A 16,913-nucleotide genomic window follows, 5' to 3' on the forward strand; every position below is an offset into this window, starting at 1 on the left:
GGGAGCGTGGGGGGGAGAGGGAGGGAGGATGGATGGCTTTTAGGTGAGGGGGGAGGAGAGGAAGGCAGAGATGGAAGAGGAGGGAGGGAGTGAGAGGGAGGGTGAAAAGGAAAGGGAGGGAGTGGGAGAGAGAAGAATAGGGAGAGGACAGGGGAGTTAGATAGATGTGGGGAGGATGTCTGTGTGTGAGAGAGAGAGAGAGAGAGTTAATCTGGTTGAGGAATCTAACATGAATGTCGAGATGGCGTGATACACAAAGAACAATAGATACATAGATAGATAGATAGCATGAAGGCCAGGAAGTTGGTATGTAAGATTGGAAATAGATACAAAGGAAGGTACCGTATAGGGATGAGACAGATAGATAAATTGATGCTGATAGATAGATAGATAAAATGGGGAGATAGCTAGGGAGACAGGGTATGGAAATATGAATGAATAGATAGATGGATGAATGAAGTGAAGAATATGCATAATTGAATAGATAAATATACAGATCGATAGATAGACCGATTGATTAATAGATAGGCGATGACATTAAAAGATATATGAGTGTGTAATTAAATATATGGATTAAATGAGACTAATATAGGATGTAGAAAAGTGCACATTGAAACAGTATTGTGGATGGAAATGGATGTACGTGGAGCAGAGATTAGTACATTTTACAAGAGTACAATGGAGTGAAAGGGAGTGTAATGGGGTGGGAAGGGTGCATGTAGGAGGAGCACAATGGGGGTGGTGTGTATTGGGGCGAGGGGTGAGGGTAGTACATTATTTTGTGTTGTGAGAAGGAGATTATTTGCACCACTGGGAAATCGTGACTGAAAGAGAGAGAGAGAGAGAGAGTACTTTCAGGTCAGGAGGGGGCTTTATTTACGCCCTCTTCGTCTCTCTCTCTCTCTCTCTCTCATTTTCCCATACCATCTCTTTTTCCCTCACCCTCCCCTTCATAGTTCTTCTTCCTCTTCTTCCCTTCTTCCTTCCATATCCCTAAGTGATTACGTTACCTTTTCACTTTACACACCTTAAGGCTAAGCTTAGGATAATTTCATGAACTACTCAGAGAAGCATCAGCCACTGCCATCCACAGACCGACACTAGTTCTAAATATTACATACCCATATCACTCCTGGAAGTCAGAGATGAAATATAAAGAAGAAGGAATTATAAACATGAGATCAGGTTGGTATGTAAAACTCAGCATAAATCAATAGTCTTCATATTTTTTTTTATAGGTAAGCAGAGGAAGGAAAAGCAAATTAAGTATACTCATATATATAAAAAATTTCCACACACTAGATTACTCGTGTCCTTAGCCTACTTGAGGAAATATCATATCAGCAATCTTGATAACGACAAGAAACTTTAATTTAGTCGTAATTTCCTCCTCAGTTTCCCTGCCTTGCTTTCCTCCTCCTCCTCCGCCCTCCCCTGTGTCCTGTGTGTGTGTGTGTGTGTGTGTGTGTAGGTGGGTGAAGTGTCTGTCTGTCCTTGGATGTGTAGCCGTTGTTCAATACCCACCTACGTCTCACGTCAATGACCTTATATTAATGCTCTCTCTCTCTCTCTCTCTCTCTCTCTCTTTTTTATTTTTTTTATTACCGGTACCGTATTTAATACTGTGTACATATAACATACACTCCCCATATGCGATCACGTTTACATGTATGTAGTGTAGAGATTAAGTTGTGTAGTTGCGGGTGTAGGTGTGTGGATATTGATGTGTACATACAGGTGTGGGTGTAGCTGGATAGGGCAGGTGTGTAAAGGTGTGTAGTGCAGGTGTGTGGGTATAGCTTGAGGTTAAAACTGAGTGTAGGTGTGTGGCTGGTGGTGTGTGTATCTAGCTGTGGGTGTAGGTGTGTAGGGCAGGTGTCGGTCAAGGTGTGTAATGCAGGTGTGTAGTACAGGTGTGTAGTTGCAGGTATGGGCAGTGAGTCAGCAGCAGGAAGGGAGGCAGGAAGACACTCTACCAGGGTACGTAATTTGAGGGCAGGCCACAGGGAGGGAGGCGAGGAGAGAGAAGAGGGAGGCAGGGAGATGAAGAGAGGAGAAAGGCAGAGGGTAGGGAGGGAGGGGAGGAGAGGAAACGAAGGAGTTGAAGAAAACACGAAAAAAGAAAAGGAGAGAGGTGAGAGTGTTACGAAGAGAAGGGGAAGGAGGGAGGTGAGGAGAGAAGAGGAAGATTTGAGGAGACAAGGAAAGAAAAAAAAATGAGATGAGAATGGAGGGGAAAGATGAAAGAGAGGAGTGAGGGAAGGGTAGAAAGGAAGGAGAAAGAAAGACAAGGATGTAGATGGAGGGAGAAGACGGGAAGGGAAGGGATCGGAGGGATAGAAGAGAAATGACAGAACGGGGAAAGGAATGGAAAAGGAGAGGAGAAGGAAGAGGCCGGGAAGAGTAGATGGGACAGAATGAGAAGGTAAAAAGAGAGTCCCTTTGACAATAAAGATAATATTGCGTAATTATCCAGATTAGGCATGAGGGAAAATTAGAAGGGAGAGGCAGGCAGGCAGGGTGAGGCAGCACGTAGGATGGCAAAGAGTAGGCTGGTTTTAAGACAGGGCAGGCAGAGCTTGTGACATTGCAGATGAGTTGAGGGATCAGTAATATGAAGTAAGTCCAGTATGAGTCAACGGTAGGCAGTATAAGGCAGAAGGAAGCTTTGTGAGGCAGGGCAGGTTGGGCGACTCAGGGTGAAGCAAGCAAGCAGGCAGGGTGAGGTAGAATCAGGCAAACAGGACAGGCAGGGTGAGGCAGGACAGGACAGGTCAGGCAGGGTGTGACGTCAGCTGCTTGTGGGCTGCATAAGGTCTGGGAAGCAGCCAACGCCCTCTACTGGATTTTCCTTTACCACCACCACTACCACCACCAACCATTACCTCTACTACCACCACTACTAGCATTACCACCACCACCACCACCACCACAACCACTACTATCGTTCCTAACAAGATAACAACTACCATCAACACCACGAAGACTGTGACAGCCTCCATCATTACCACAGCCACCATGACAACCACATCACCACCACCATTAACACCATAACACCACCACTCACCATATTCACCATCATCATCATCATCATCACCATCACCACCACCACCACCACCACAATCATCTCCAACAACTTCCTCTTAAGAAGCAATCAGCACGAGTCAATTGCACTTTAATTAACAAATGCCATTTCCTCTCTCTCTCTCTCTCTCTCTCTCTCTCTCTCTCTCTCTCAAAACAATTCCCTGCTTTGGGTTAGGGAAAGAGGGCGGGAGGAAGTAGAGAGAGAGAGAGAGAGCAGGTTATGAATGAAGAGAGCGAGGTAGGAATGAGGTCAGACTTTTAAGGAGGAGAGAGATCAAGATATGGAGAGAGTAGCAACACCTGGATTAGAGAGAGAGAGAGAGAGAGAAATCTAATGGAGGAAAGATTAAGTGCGAGGAAGATAAAGACGATTGAATGAGGATGTTTTAATGGAGGGAAGGAAGAAATAAGGTAGGGAAGAGTGAGAGAGAGATTATTAAGTCAGAGGATTGGAATCCTAAACGATGGAGAAAGTAGAGGGAGGATCGAGATGAAGAGAAGGTGATTATCAAGTCACAAGAGAGAGAGAGAGAGGTAGAAGCGGGACGAACACACACACACACACACACACACACACACACACACACACACACACACAAATAAAAGAAGAAATAAAGATAAAAGAGATAAAAACGAGAGTTGGAGATATAAAGAGGTTGTAGAAGCCCTATTCATGCTTCCCCTCTCCACCCCGTCACAGCTGCAGTCTTTTATGAAATTGTCCCATGTGAGAGAGCTCTTTGCCTCGCTTTACTGAGAGAGAGAGAGAGAGAATGGGCGTGAGAGTATGTTCAGAGAATATTACAGGTGACAAAAATATGAAAAGGTGTGCGAGAGAATATGTATGAAGCTGTGAGAGAGAGAAAGAGAATTATTGGTACTGTGTGTGTGTGTGTGTGTGTGTGTGTGTGTGTGTGTGTGTGTGTGTGTGTGTGTGTGGAAGGTTCCAGAGAGGATCAATACCGAGGCCAACATCCTTCCTTCCTTCATTCCTTTCCTCGCTCCCTCCTTTCCTTCATTCCCTCCCTCCCTACCTCCCTTCTCTCCTTCATTCCTTCCCTACGTACGGTACCTTCCTACCTCCTTTTTTTCCCTGTCTCTCCTTTCCTTCTTATCCTCCATCGTCTCCTTCTTACGCTTCTTCTTTCCCATCCTCCATCCTTCATCTCCCTCATTCCATACCTCCCTCCTCCCATCCGTCTTTCTCTTTTTCCACTTAATATTATTGTGATGATGATGGTGGTGGTGATGATGATGATGATGATGATGTACCTGTGTGTGTCGGTATCACTCCACTTGCCTGTGTAGTTAAAAAAAAAAAAAACTTCCTACTTTACATACCATGTTTTTTCCCTCATCATTTCCTCTTCCCCTCACCCCCTTCGCTCTCCCCTCATTTCCCCCCCCACACCTCACCCCTCTCTCCGCATCACCTCCACATCTCCCACAGCCTCCCTTTCTCCACTCCCCCTCCTTCCTCCCTAGCACCAAATTTCCCCCTCCCCTCCTGTCTTCTTCCACCACCTACCCTCTCCCCTCCTCATTCTCCCCCTCTCTTGTCTCCCCTTTGCACTTCCATTCTCAGAAGTTTCCTCCCTTTGCATCCTCCCCTTTCGCCTTACCCCCACTCCCTCCCCTTTCGCCTTACCCCCACTCCCTCCCCTCCCCTTCCACTCCCTTTCCCTTCCCATTTGCACCCTTCTCTTACCGTCTCATCCCTTAGATAAGATGCTTCCTTACAAAGTCACTTTATGGCGCAGATAATGGTGGGATCCAGCCTTTATGGTAATGGTAATTGTGGTGTGGTGTGGTAGTGAATGGTGAGGGAAGCTGGGGTGGTGGTGTTTCGGTGAGGCAGGTTGGTGTAGTGTGGTGGTGAGGCAGGATCGTGTTTGGTGGTGGTGGTGATGAGGCAGGGTGGTGTGCTGTGGTGTGGTACGGTGTGGTGGTAGTGTGGAGTAGTGTATGCAGGTTGGTGTGGTGTTGATGGTGAGGTACGGTAGTGTGGTATAGTGGTAATATGATGTATGGTGGTCAAGTAGGTTGGTGTGGTGTGGTGTTGGTGGTGAGGGAGACTGGTGTGTTTTGGTGAGAGACGCTTGTGATGTAGGGTGATGTAATGAGGATGGAGGGTGATGGGGAGGGGGTGGTTTTTATGATGGTTATGGTAGTGGTGTGAGACGGATATGATGATGATAGTGATGATGATGTTAAATTGGTGATGGTGATACTTAGATACCTGAGGTGTGGTTGTGATGGTGAAGGAAGGTGATTATTTTTATTAATGTTTCTATTAGAGATATTAATAGTATTTTGATAGTAGTACAGGTAATGTTGGTAGTATTTGTAGGCACTGTTGTGTTGATGATAGTAGTAGTAGTAGGTGTAGTTGTGGCAGTGTTAATTGTAGTGCTGGTAGTCGTGGTAGTGTTAGTTGTAGTACTGGTGGTCGTGGTAGTTTTATTAGGAAAGGAACTACACATGCGTAGTACAGGAATGTTCCAAGGTCGCTCCCAACCTTCTCCCCCCTCCCCATCACCCCCCCCCACCGACACCACCTTCATAATCATTCACAACCCCCTACCCTTCCCCTCCTGGATCCCCTTCCTCCATCCTAAGTCCCCTCCCCCTCTTTTCTGGAATCCTCTCCCCTTCCCCACCTAGATCCCTTCTCTCCCCTCATCCTAGCTCCCCTTTCCTCTCGTCTCCTCCTCTCTTGGATCCTTTCTCCCCCTCCCTCTCTCCTAAATCCCATCTCTCTTTTCTGGTTTCGCTCTCCGTCTTTCATATCTTCAGACAACCTCCCACTATATATGACTTATCCTTCACCCCCCACCACTACCAGGAACACCCACACCTTCCCTTCCCCACCATCAGTCAGCCTTGCCTTTACCTCCCCTTCCCAGTATTTATTTTTTAACCCTCCCCCACCACCAGCATCCCCACTACCTTCTTAAGAGAGAAGAAAATAGATAATGAGGCGACGGATGTTAGGGAGATGAGAGAGGGAGTGTGGGGGAGATGGGGAAGGGAGGGAGTTATCTGGAAGAAGGGAGGGAGGAAATGAGCTGGAAAAAGGGAGTAAAGGACAAGAGGGAGGGAATGTGAGGGAGGGGAGTGAGTGAGTAAGCTGGAAGGAGGGAGAAGGGAGGGAGGGAGTTGAGGAAAACAGAGGAGGTGGAGGGAGATAATGGAGGTAGTTATGTTTTGTTTAAGGTCACACACACACACACACACACACACACACACACACACACACACACACACACACACACACACACACACACACACAATTTCTTTGGAATTCCCGGTACACAATGACTAACAGTGTGTGAGGAGTGGTGTGTGGGTGTTGTGTGTATGTAGTGTGGTGTGGTGTGTGCATATGTGGTGTATAGTGTACTTTGGTGTGTGTGTGTGTGTGTGTGTGTGTGTGTGTGTGTGTGTGTGTGTGTGTGTGTGTGTGTGTGTACAGAATACCTACACCCTTCCCTTGTCACCCACGCGTACACCCACACCCTTCCGTTTTATCCCTGCTTACGTACCAGTCTAACTACCTGCCTCTTTGTCTCCCTTCCTACCTACCTACCTTGTCTACCTTCCCACCTACCTGTTTCAGCACACCATACCTACCCTCCATTCCTACCAAAAATTCATTCATGCATTTATTCTTCCCCCTCTCCCTCGCTACCTTCCTACCTACCTACCTAAATACCTACCCGACTAATTAACTAACTTCCTACCTACTGTTTTACCTATTTCTGTGCCTGCCTACCTGCTTCCTAGCCTGCATACGTACCTACCTCCCTACCTGTCTGTTTTCCTGCTTGCCTGCCGCATATATAAATACATTCCTCTCTTCCTCTTCCTAGTCCTCAGTTATTCTCCCTTTTTCCTCCCTGATTTTCTCCTCGCCTCTTTATCGCCATCTTCTGTAGGTTTCCCCATTGTCTTTTGTTTTTGCTTTTTTCCCTTCTTCTATCTTCCTTCTGCCCTATTTAATTTATTTTTTTGTTTTTCTACCTTCTGTCCCGCCTCTGTTTCACCATTATCATTATTTTCATCATCATCATCATCATCATCATTATCATCATCATCATCACTGTCAACGGGAGTCTCCAGCTTCTCCATGGGGGGTAATTGAGGGAGCAGGCGTGTGTGTGTGTGTGTGTGTGTGTGTGTGTGTGTGTGTGTGTGTGTAACTTAATTCCTGTTAGACGGAAGTAATATTTGCTGTCCTCCTCCTCGTCCTCCTCTTCTTCTTCTTCCTCCTCCTCCTCCTCCTCCTCCTCCTCCTCCTCCTCTTCCTCCCTCCTCAGTAAGGATGGGTGTCAACGCTCTGCTGGCCACCGTCTACCAGAATACCAAAATAAGATCCCGTACACTAGCGGGAAGGGGACGAGGAAGAGGAAGAGGGAGGGTGGGAGGAAGGAAGTGGATGTACGGTGTATTTATGTTTATTTATAATGCAAAAAATTAATTCGTCTTAGAGCTAGCAAAACTTGTTCCCCTCAAAAAGAAAAATTCATTTCAAGATGCCTGGACACATTTTAAAGACTGGAGACGGCAGTTTTACACACACACACACACACACACACACACACACACACACACACACAACAGTGAAGACGAGGATGAGGGGAAGGCGGAAGTAGGGTATGTTTTGGGGCTGCCAGGCAAGGATTCGATTCACGTACTTGCTGTTACCTCTGGGTACATGTTATGTGTGTGTGTGTGTGTGTGTGAGAGAGAGAGAGAGAGAGAGAGAGAGAGAGAGAAACCCTAAGTCAGAAAAAAAATGTAGAAGACAGGAAAGAAAGAGGAAGCGATAAAAATAAAAAAAACAAATAACAGGAAGCAAGGAAGATTTCAGCAGGGATGGAGGAAGAAGGAAAAGGATGACTAATAATAACGAACGGGTAGGAAGGAGGAAGAAGAGAGGGGAAGGAAGGAAGGAAGTGAGAAGGTGGAAGAGGAAGAAGGAAGAGGAAACCGGAAATACTGACCAAAATACGTAATGGCCACTCTTGCCGTTATAGTCTGTCTGTCTCTCTCTGTTTACCCCCTGTCTGATTCTTGTGTGTGTGTGTTGTGTCTGTGTGGTTGTGTGTGTGTGTGTGTGTGTGTGTGTGTGTGTGTGTGCATCTGTTTTTATACACTGTCTTTCTGTTTTATTTTGTGTCATTTGTGTGTTCTGTGTGTTGTGTTTACCTGACTTCTTTATGTTTGTTTATTTTCTTGTTTTAAAATAGACACGACGAAAATTTTGCTTGAAAAATCAAACAAAACAAGACAGTAAAAAATTAGTTAGTTCATTATAGAGCTGGTTGAAATAAGATATAAATTGATTAAAGAAAAAGGAGAGAGAGAGAGAGAGACGGGTAATGACTCTCCCAGCCCCACCCACACTCACTGCAGTCAGATACCCCACCCTTCATGTTCACCCAGAGAGAGAGAGAGAGAGAGAGTCACAATAGCGATAGAAGGCAGGACAAAGGCAGGTCTTTTATCAAGGACTTGGGATATATCTTGACCTTGGTATTGCTTTCTGTGGAGAGAGAGAGAGGAGAGGAGAGGAGGGATAAAGTGAAAACAATAGAGGCGTAGATATGTGAGGAAAAGAGAGGAGAAAAGAGAGAGATGATGGTGACAAAGAGAAAAGAGGAAGGAGAGAAAATGATAACATAGAAGATGGGAGAGGCAGTAAAAAAAAAAAAAAACAGGAGAGGAAAAGAAAGGTAAGAAGAGAGAAGCTAAGAGAGAGAGAGAGAGAGAGAGAGAGAGAGAGAGAGAGGGTACTGACTAGTCTTATAAGATTCACTAATTTATTACGGTGTTATTAAAGGATAGGAAGACTTAAGAACAGAGAGAAGGAGAGAGGAGAGTGAAGGAGAGAAGTGTAGTCGTAAGAGGAACTGAGGAAGAGGAGTGTAAAAGTGGAGGAGAGAAGATTGATGATGAAAGAGAAAAAGAAGGAAGTGACAAAAATGATGCAGTAAATAAATTCTCTCTCTCTCTCTCTCTCTCTCTCTCTCTCTCTCTCTCTCTCATTTCCTCTTTTCATGCTCTGTTCCCTCCCTGTGCACTCACTTCCTCCCTTTCTTCCACACCTCCCTTTTTTCACTCCCTTCCTCTCCTCCCTTATTCTCTCCCGAACATCCTGTTACTCCTCCTCCCTCTTCTCATTTCCTCCTCTCTTGATTCCTCTCTTCTCCTCTCCTCTCCTCATCCCTCCTTGACTTCCCTTCCTCAGTATGGTAATTACTTTTATTTTTAATGTATATATTGTCTTTGATTATACTCATTAACGTGTAATTAAAGCGTATTAAATGAAATCTGAAGGACGAGATGAAAATATGTTTGGAGAGAGAGAGAGGGAGAGAGAGAGAGAGAGAGAGAGAGAGAGAGAGAGAGAATCTGCATTTAGTAGCCCAGCCTGTGTTTATCACGTGTTTGTGTTTGATTAATGTGTTGGCTTTGGTGGCATATGGTGCTGTAATACACACACACATACACACACACACACACACACACACACACACACACACACACACACATTTACCTCTTTAGCGTTATCATTATTGTTATTTTTGTTTCAATTATTTATCGTGTCCAGTTATATGTAGCGGTATTACTAGTACTACTATTGTTTTATTATTATTATTATTATTATTATTATTGTGTCTTTATCATTTATCTGACTAGCCTATAGTGTTGCAACTCTGATTCCTTTCTTTTTTACAGATCACAGCAATTTATTAAAAAGTTACCTCATTTGGATATCTTTTTTTTACCCTATGTGTTGCTGTATTTTTGTTGTTGTTTTTTTATTATTGTATTTAATTATTTTTGTGATCACTTTTTAAATTCATATGTATTGATTCTTAATATATATTTTTCCCTGAACAGTAGATTTGTCTGTTTCAGGTATATGGTCTAACAGTAATTTCTCTCTCTCTCTCTCTCTCTCTCTCTCTTTTCTCTCGGTATAATGTCTTTTCTTTTTTCTTTCTGTCCATTTAAGAAAAAAATCTTTTTACAACAGGTGACAAGAGAGAAGCCGACTTATCTCTCCACCCTCCCTCCTCCACTTCCTCCCCCACCCCTCCACTTCCACTTCCACTTCCTCCCCTTCCACTCTGAGGGGTTGTGAGTCATTTGGTGGATTTATTTTTCTCTACTTGGTTGACTCTCTCTCTCTCTCTCTCTCTCTCTCTCTCTCTCTCTCTCTCTCTTTCCGTGTTTTTTAAATTTGGGTAACGTTAAATTTTTTTTATATAGATATTTCCGCCTTTAGTCAGTAAAGATTTTCAATATTTTTTTCACATCCTCCTCCTCCTCATCCTCATCCTTCTCTTCATCCTCATCCTCCTCACCCTCATCCTTATCTTCATCCTCATCCTCAACCTTTTTCATATTTCTCCTACTCTCTGTAAGGGTAAGGCTTCCTATTCATATGTAGGCTGGACTAATTTATATATAACTCCACGCAATTCCCTTTCCACTTTTCCACTTGCCTCTCTTTCACGTTTATGCTTTACTCTTTCCCGTTTTTCTAGTTTTTATATTCTCACGTATTTTTTTTCTTTTATCTTCTCTTTTCACCCCTTTTCTTCCCCTCCCTCCCATTGTCATTCCTTCCTCTCTCTTTCTTCTTTACATTTCTGTATTCCTGCCTCTCTCTTCCTCGGTCACCTATCATTTCCTCTAAATCATCATCAGTCCCCATCATCATCTTTCTTTCACTTTTCACTCCTCTTCCTCTCCCTTCTCGCTCCTTTACCCCCTCTTCTCGTACTTCCAACCCCCACTTCTCTACCTTTTCTACCTCTCCTGCACCCCACTTCTCCTCCCTCCCACTTCCCCTACCTCCCTCCACACCTGTTCGATATTTCTCCTTTGTGGGTCCCGCTATTTTGGTTCACATACTTCGGTCCCTCTTTGTTTAGCGTTTCGTAGTTTTTGTTTTTTAATTTCTATGTGAATTTTATGACGGTTTTTGGTGGAGAATGATAAGGCTGGTGGAAATATTAAATTGATTGAATCGTCAGTACAACTACCATTTCATGCACTTCAGTTTATGTTTCCGTAGTGGCTGCTACAGCAATCAGTACGACTCGCATACCTACCTTAAATATCACACCACCACCCCTACCACCCCTGCAATAAGTACCACTCCCACCACAGTACCAAAACTACCACATCCACCACACCACCACCACACCTACCGCAAGCGTCACATACCCGCAACTACCAGGAACCCCCCAGCACATCCCATACCACCACCACCACACCACCACCACCATGTCGTTCCCCAACCTTGTTCAGTTTCGCATCACCATTTACTTCAGTGATGGTGGGATGTTGATAGTGTACATCCCCCGCCCCCCAACCAGCCCCCCACCCCCCGCTGCACCTCCCCCTGACCTCCTGCAACCTGACCCCTGATGTTTTCTCCCCACTTCACTCCCCTACCCTTTTCTTTATGTTTCCTCCCCACTTCTGTCTCCCCTTTACCATTTCCTGTCGCTTCCACTTAATCCTCCAGTAACTCCATCCTCCATCTTATCTTCGTGTTAAAGAATTTCATATTGTTGTAATCTTTATGACTAGTAACCTCGAAAGGACCATTTGAGCTGATGCTGTTCTCTTTCATCTCTGCTCATTGATTCTCTCTCTCTCCCTTCCCTCCAACTCTCCTCTACTTATTCTCTCTCCCTTCCCTCCAACTCTCCTCTGCTTATTCTCTCCCTTCCCGCCATCTCTCCTCTGCATATTCATTCTCTCCCTTCCTCCATCTCTCTTCTGCATATTCATTCTCCCTTCCTCCATCTCCCATCTGCTTATTCTTTCTCTCCCTTCCCTCCATCTCCATCTGCTTATTCTCTGACCCTGCCCTCCATCTCCCATCTGCTTATTCTCTCTCCCCTCCCTTCCCCTCCCCTCCCTCCCCCTGATCAATGACGTCTTCTATCCCTGCGCACCCTGATCCCACCTTCTTCTTCGTTTCCTCCCCCTCTCCCTCCCCCTTCCCCTACCCAGCCCTGACCTTTGAGGCTTTCTTCTTTACCTCCCTTCATCTCCCCTCCCTTTAACTCAGTGGTGCACCTTCCCACCCCCCATCCCGGTAATTTTTTTCCCCACATCCCCTCGCTCATTTCTTCCCCTCAAGTTTCTCCCATCTCTCTTCCCCCCCCCTCCTAACACTCTCCTGTCTTCCCCTTTTCCCTTCAGACACTCTCCTCTACCCCTTTTTTCTTTTATCACTCCACTATTTGCCTTCCACTCTGTCACTTTCCCATTTCTTTTCGCCATTTTCCCTTTATCACTTTCCCTCATTCCCCTATTTCCCATCTTTCATTCCTCCTTCTCTCTTCCCCTTCCCCACCCCCCATTACCCCCTTTACTCCTTCCCTCCATCTCACCTTCTCTCCACCTAACCTTTGCGAGAGAGAGAGAGAGAGAGAGAGAGAGTTATGATTTATGGCATGAGGATAATAAGGCAAGGATGAGGCAAGTGGGTAGGGATAGAGAGGATATCAACAAAGCCAAATATTTACCTAACTCATCCAACACCCATCACTCTCTCTCTCTCTCTCATTACCAATATCCACCATCCCGTGAAATTTTCCTTGCATACCCGTGTCGGTTGCCTCATCTTTTTGTTTAATTTTTTTCATTATTTCGTGTTCTCTTTTTTCTTTTTTCTTTTCTTTTTTTTCAATAACTTTTTAGACTAATCAAAGTACTCTAATTTTCTTTCTACCTGTACATTTTACCTTCTCTTAATGGTTCTGTGTTTGTTACTTAAGTGATTGTTTATTTCTGAATTGATTTTGTTTAGGGTTATGCAGTCTGTGTTTTGCTGTGTTTGTGTGCAGTATTTTCTCTTATCCTATAGGTTTTTTTTTCTAGTTTTTCTTCCTATTTTGTGTTGTCTGCTTTTATTTCTTGCTTGTTTGTTCTTGTTTGGAATTTTGTATGGGCTTTTTCGTGTATTACTTACTTCTATATTTGTTTATATCGTTCTTGTTTATTTAAGGCTTCTTTGTTTATTGATTTATTTACCTTTATTTTGGTATGTGTTGCTTGTTTCTTGGTTGTATAATTTTGCTTATTCGTTTTTTTATTTGTGTATATCCTTTTATTTTTGTTTGTGCTTATAATGTGTTTACTGGGTATGTTTATTTTGTTTACCTTGTTTGTGTTTATTTTCAAGTTTGCTTTGGAGAGAGAGAGAGAGAGAGAGAGAGAACGTCCTCAGATGCAGGTGGTGGCTTCTCCCCCTTGCCAGTCTATCACAATTTACACACACACACACACGCACACACACACGCGCACACACACACACACACACACACACACACACACACACACACACACACAGTATTCTAAGCCATTTCCAAATCAGCACTGTAACAATTAGGCGACTCACTAACATCTAATTATGCTTTCCACAGTAACATCTAACCCAACTACCTTCCTTAATAAGCTTATAGATGGGCACGTACAAAGGGAAGCGAAAGAGTACCGAACTGTTACTGTTATCTTCATCTTCTTCATTTTCTTCCTCATTATCTTCATTATCTTCTTCACCATCTTCTACACCATTTTCTTCGTTATCTTCACCATCTTCATTATCTTCATCACCTTCTTCATTATCCTCCTCACCATCATCTTCAACATCTTCTTCACCATCTTTGCCGTGTATTTTCCTACCCCCCTCCTAAGTCTTCCTGTAACTTTTAACTCCTTCATCACCGACGTCTTGGTATATTTTTCATCTTGCATTCTCCAGACGATTTCTCTCAGCTTAGGGTAGGCTATTTGGACTGGAAGGGTTAGATGCAGCCTTCAGTAACCTCTTCTCTACGGGGTTGTTCTCTTAAACTGAATAAAATCGTCTGTGAGCTATAAGAATGATGAAAAGTTACGGTCTTGTACTGAAGGGGTTAACCTCGCCAGAATGAAGTAGAGAGGAAGGGTGAGGATAAGGAGGGGATGCGGGTTCCTTCCTGTTACATGGATGGATTTAGTGGTAGTGAGTGGAAGGGAGGTGGATGGATGGTTGGTTTGGTGGCTGGTCACTTGGCTTGGTAGGGTAAGAGGGTAGACAGATGGTTGGTTGTTTTGGTAGGGTAGGTATTTTGGTTGGATTGGTAGGGGATTGTGTTCTGGGTGTTTAATTGATTTGGTAGGCTCGGGGTTGGTTGGTTTGGTGAAGTGGTTAGTTGATTTAGGCCAGAAGCTTGGTTGGTTTGGTGAAGTGGTTAGTTGATTTGTTAGGCCAGAAGCTTGGTTGGTTTGGTAGATGGCTGTGGTTAATATGTTGGGTAACGCAGGTGACAGGTAGATGGATAGTTTGAGTGAATGGTTAGTGTGGATAGGTTGTTAAATGAAGCTGGAGTCATACAAACTATACCCACACCTTAAAGTCTTGGCAAGGTGGTGCATTTTATTTTTTTCTTTTCTTGAGAGAGAGAGAAGAGTTCCTCCGCTCAACAATGTAGCAAAAAAAAGGGGAGGGTGGAAGACAGAAGACACAAATAGAAGGCTTTCTCCTAGTCCGCCTATTCTTTCACTGCTAAGAGATGTTTTAGTAGCATATTCATTTGTGTAATATATTTTGAAGTGGTGGAGGGATGGAGTGCAGAGTTGAGGTGATGTAGCTGAGTGGTGTGGCTTGGTGGAGTAGAGTTGGGGAGGTGGTTAAGCAAACTGGTGTGATGGAGTGAATAGAGGAAGTGGAGTTGTGATGATGGAAGGCATGGAGTTGTGATGATGGAGGAGTGGAGCTGTGATGATGGAAGGAGTGGAGTTGTGATGATGGAAGGAGTGGAGTGGTGCAGGGTATGGCAAAGCAGGGTATGGCCACGTGCCGGGTGAGCTATTTGTGCGGTGTGTGAGTGTGTTGGTGAGGGTGAGGGAGGGTAGTGGTGAGGGTGAGGTGTGTGGTGTGGTGAGGGTGATGGTGGTAGGTGTACGTCAGTGAGGGAGTGCCACTGGCCGGGGCAACACGCCGCCCCGCCCCGGCCGCCCTAGTACCACACCACTGCACCACACTACCACAGCACTGCGGGAGGAGGCCAGGGCAGCGCGGGCGTGATGGCGGAGGCGGGGCAGCAGTATCACACGTCCCCGCCTGTGAGCGATGATGATGACGATGACATCTACAGCGACTGCCTTGTGTCTTTAGATGGCTCCGTCACCATCCTGCCGGGCGCACTGCGGCAGCTGCGCCCTCGCTCACCTCGCACCAGGGGCCTGCGACACCGCCCCACCAGCAAGAGACAGGCGCCCCAGCCGCCCACCAGGCCGCCCCTCACACCCACCCCAGCACCAGCACCAGCGCCACCACCCTCATCCACACCACCAACAGCACCCACAACTGCCACACCACCTGTGCCCGTGTCCTTGGCGGCACCCACTGCTGCGGCCAGTACTACGCTAGCACCATCACCTTCACCTGCCCCTACTGCCACACCATCACCTGACACCACACCCACTCCCTCCCTATCCACCACACCCACACCATCGCCCGCACCTACACCCACACCATCGCCCGCACCTACACCCACACCAACATCCGCACCCACATCCACACCAATGACGACGACGACGGTGCAGCTGGTGTTGCGCAGTGAGGATGAGGCCGTCCCCTGTCCACCTTTGCAGCCAGTGAGCGCAGCGCCTTCCGCGCCACAGCGCACTGATGCCTCGGTGTGTGCCGCGCGCAACATGATGATCCGCCTTATTGATGATGATAGTGACTCTGAGTCCCACCTGTCGGACTCCTTCGAGGACCACCTCGTGTTTCCCCTTAGACCACCACCAAAACCCTCCCCCTCACCCTCCCTGCCCCCCCTGCCCGCCACCCCACCCCGCCCCGCTCCGGCCGTCACTCCTTTGCCCGTCCTGCCTCAAGTGGGTGTGGGTGTGGGCGGGAGTGGGGGTGTGGTGGCAACACGGGGGCGGGCACGGCGTCTGATGCACTCCACGTCTGACCCGGGGGTGCCACGCCCACCACCACCACGCCCCCGCCCACACTTACACCATGCACGCCCACCGCCCATGCTGGCCACGCCCCTCCACCAGGTAGAGGAGGAGGACACTGGTGTGGGTGTGGGTGTGGGTGCGGGTACTCGCTTGGGCGCGGGCGTTGGGGTATCGCGGAGTGACTCCAGCGTGACGGTGGCCACCATACACGAGGAGCTGCTGGTGACGCCTGGGATACCCCTGAGGGTCACTCTCACCAACCTTACCGTCATCACGCTGGTCACAGCCTTCGCACTGCCACACACATCACTCTGCCTCTACACCGCCTTCAGGTACACACACACCAGTCCTGCAGGTGTACATGTGTGTGTAATGGAGTGCTCATGTGTCTCCACTGTACAGGTTTTCTGCCAGTGTACATGTCGGTGTCAGCAACTAACACACTACCGAGTCATTAGCTGTTCCAGGAATGGCATGTACCGCAGCTTGGACTAACCTCGCCTCTCGTCCTTGTGGAGGTGTATAGTGTAGGTGTGCCTACCATATGTCGCCTCACACTTGTGTAGGGGGTTAGAGGTGCCTGTGTACAACCTCATCTAGTACATTTGTCCGCTTGCGCAGGTGTACATGTATACGTTCCCTCGTGGCCATGTATGCCAGAGTCCATCTCGAAATGAACGGATCTTGAATTTGTCTCTCACTTCAGTATTTCATGGATGGGATTAGTTTGCAGGCTTCTAGAGTGTGTGTGTGTGTGTGTGTGTGTGTGTGTGTGTGTGGTTTATATTTAACCAGCTCAGGGTCTTTCCGACATCCATTGCATACTGAAA

At 46.3% G+C, this 16,913-nt stretch overlaps 1 protein-coding gene across 2 annotated transcripts in view; it reads left to right on the forward strand.

Annotated features, from left to right (window-relative positions):
* Nucleotides 1–15,050: 15,050 nt before the first annotated feature.
* LOC145411578 (uncharacterized) overlaps nt 15,051–16,913 on the forward strand; it is a 34,601-nt gene continuing 32,738 nt past the window's right edge. For both annotated transcript variants that reach the window (XM_080281588.1, XM_080281587.1), the window contains exon 1: nt 15,051–16,415. In XM_080281588.1, the coding sequence (XP_080137714.1) occupies nt 15,193–16,415 (1,223 nt within the window). In that variant the 5' untranslated portion in view covers nt 15,051–15,192. The remainder of the gene's footprint in view (nt 16,416–16,913) is intronic.

This window comes from Coenobita brevimanus, chromosome 90 (genome assembly GCF_032717465.1).
Source record: "Coenobita brevimanus isolate Jiangsu-jjx chromosome 90, ASM3271746v2, whole genome shotgun sequence".
NCBI lineage: Eukaryota > Metazoa > Arthropoda > Malacostraca > Decapoda > Coenobitidae > Coenobita > Coenobita brevimanus.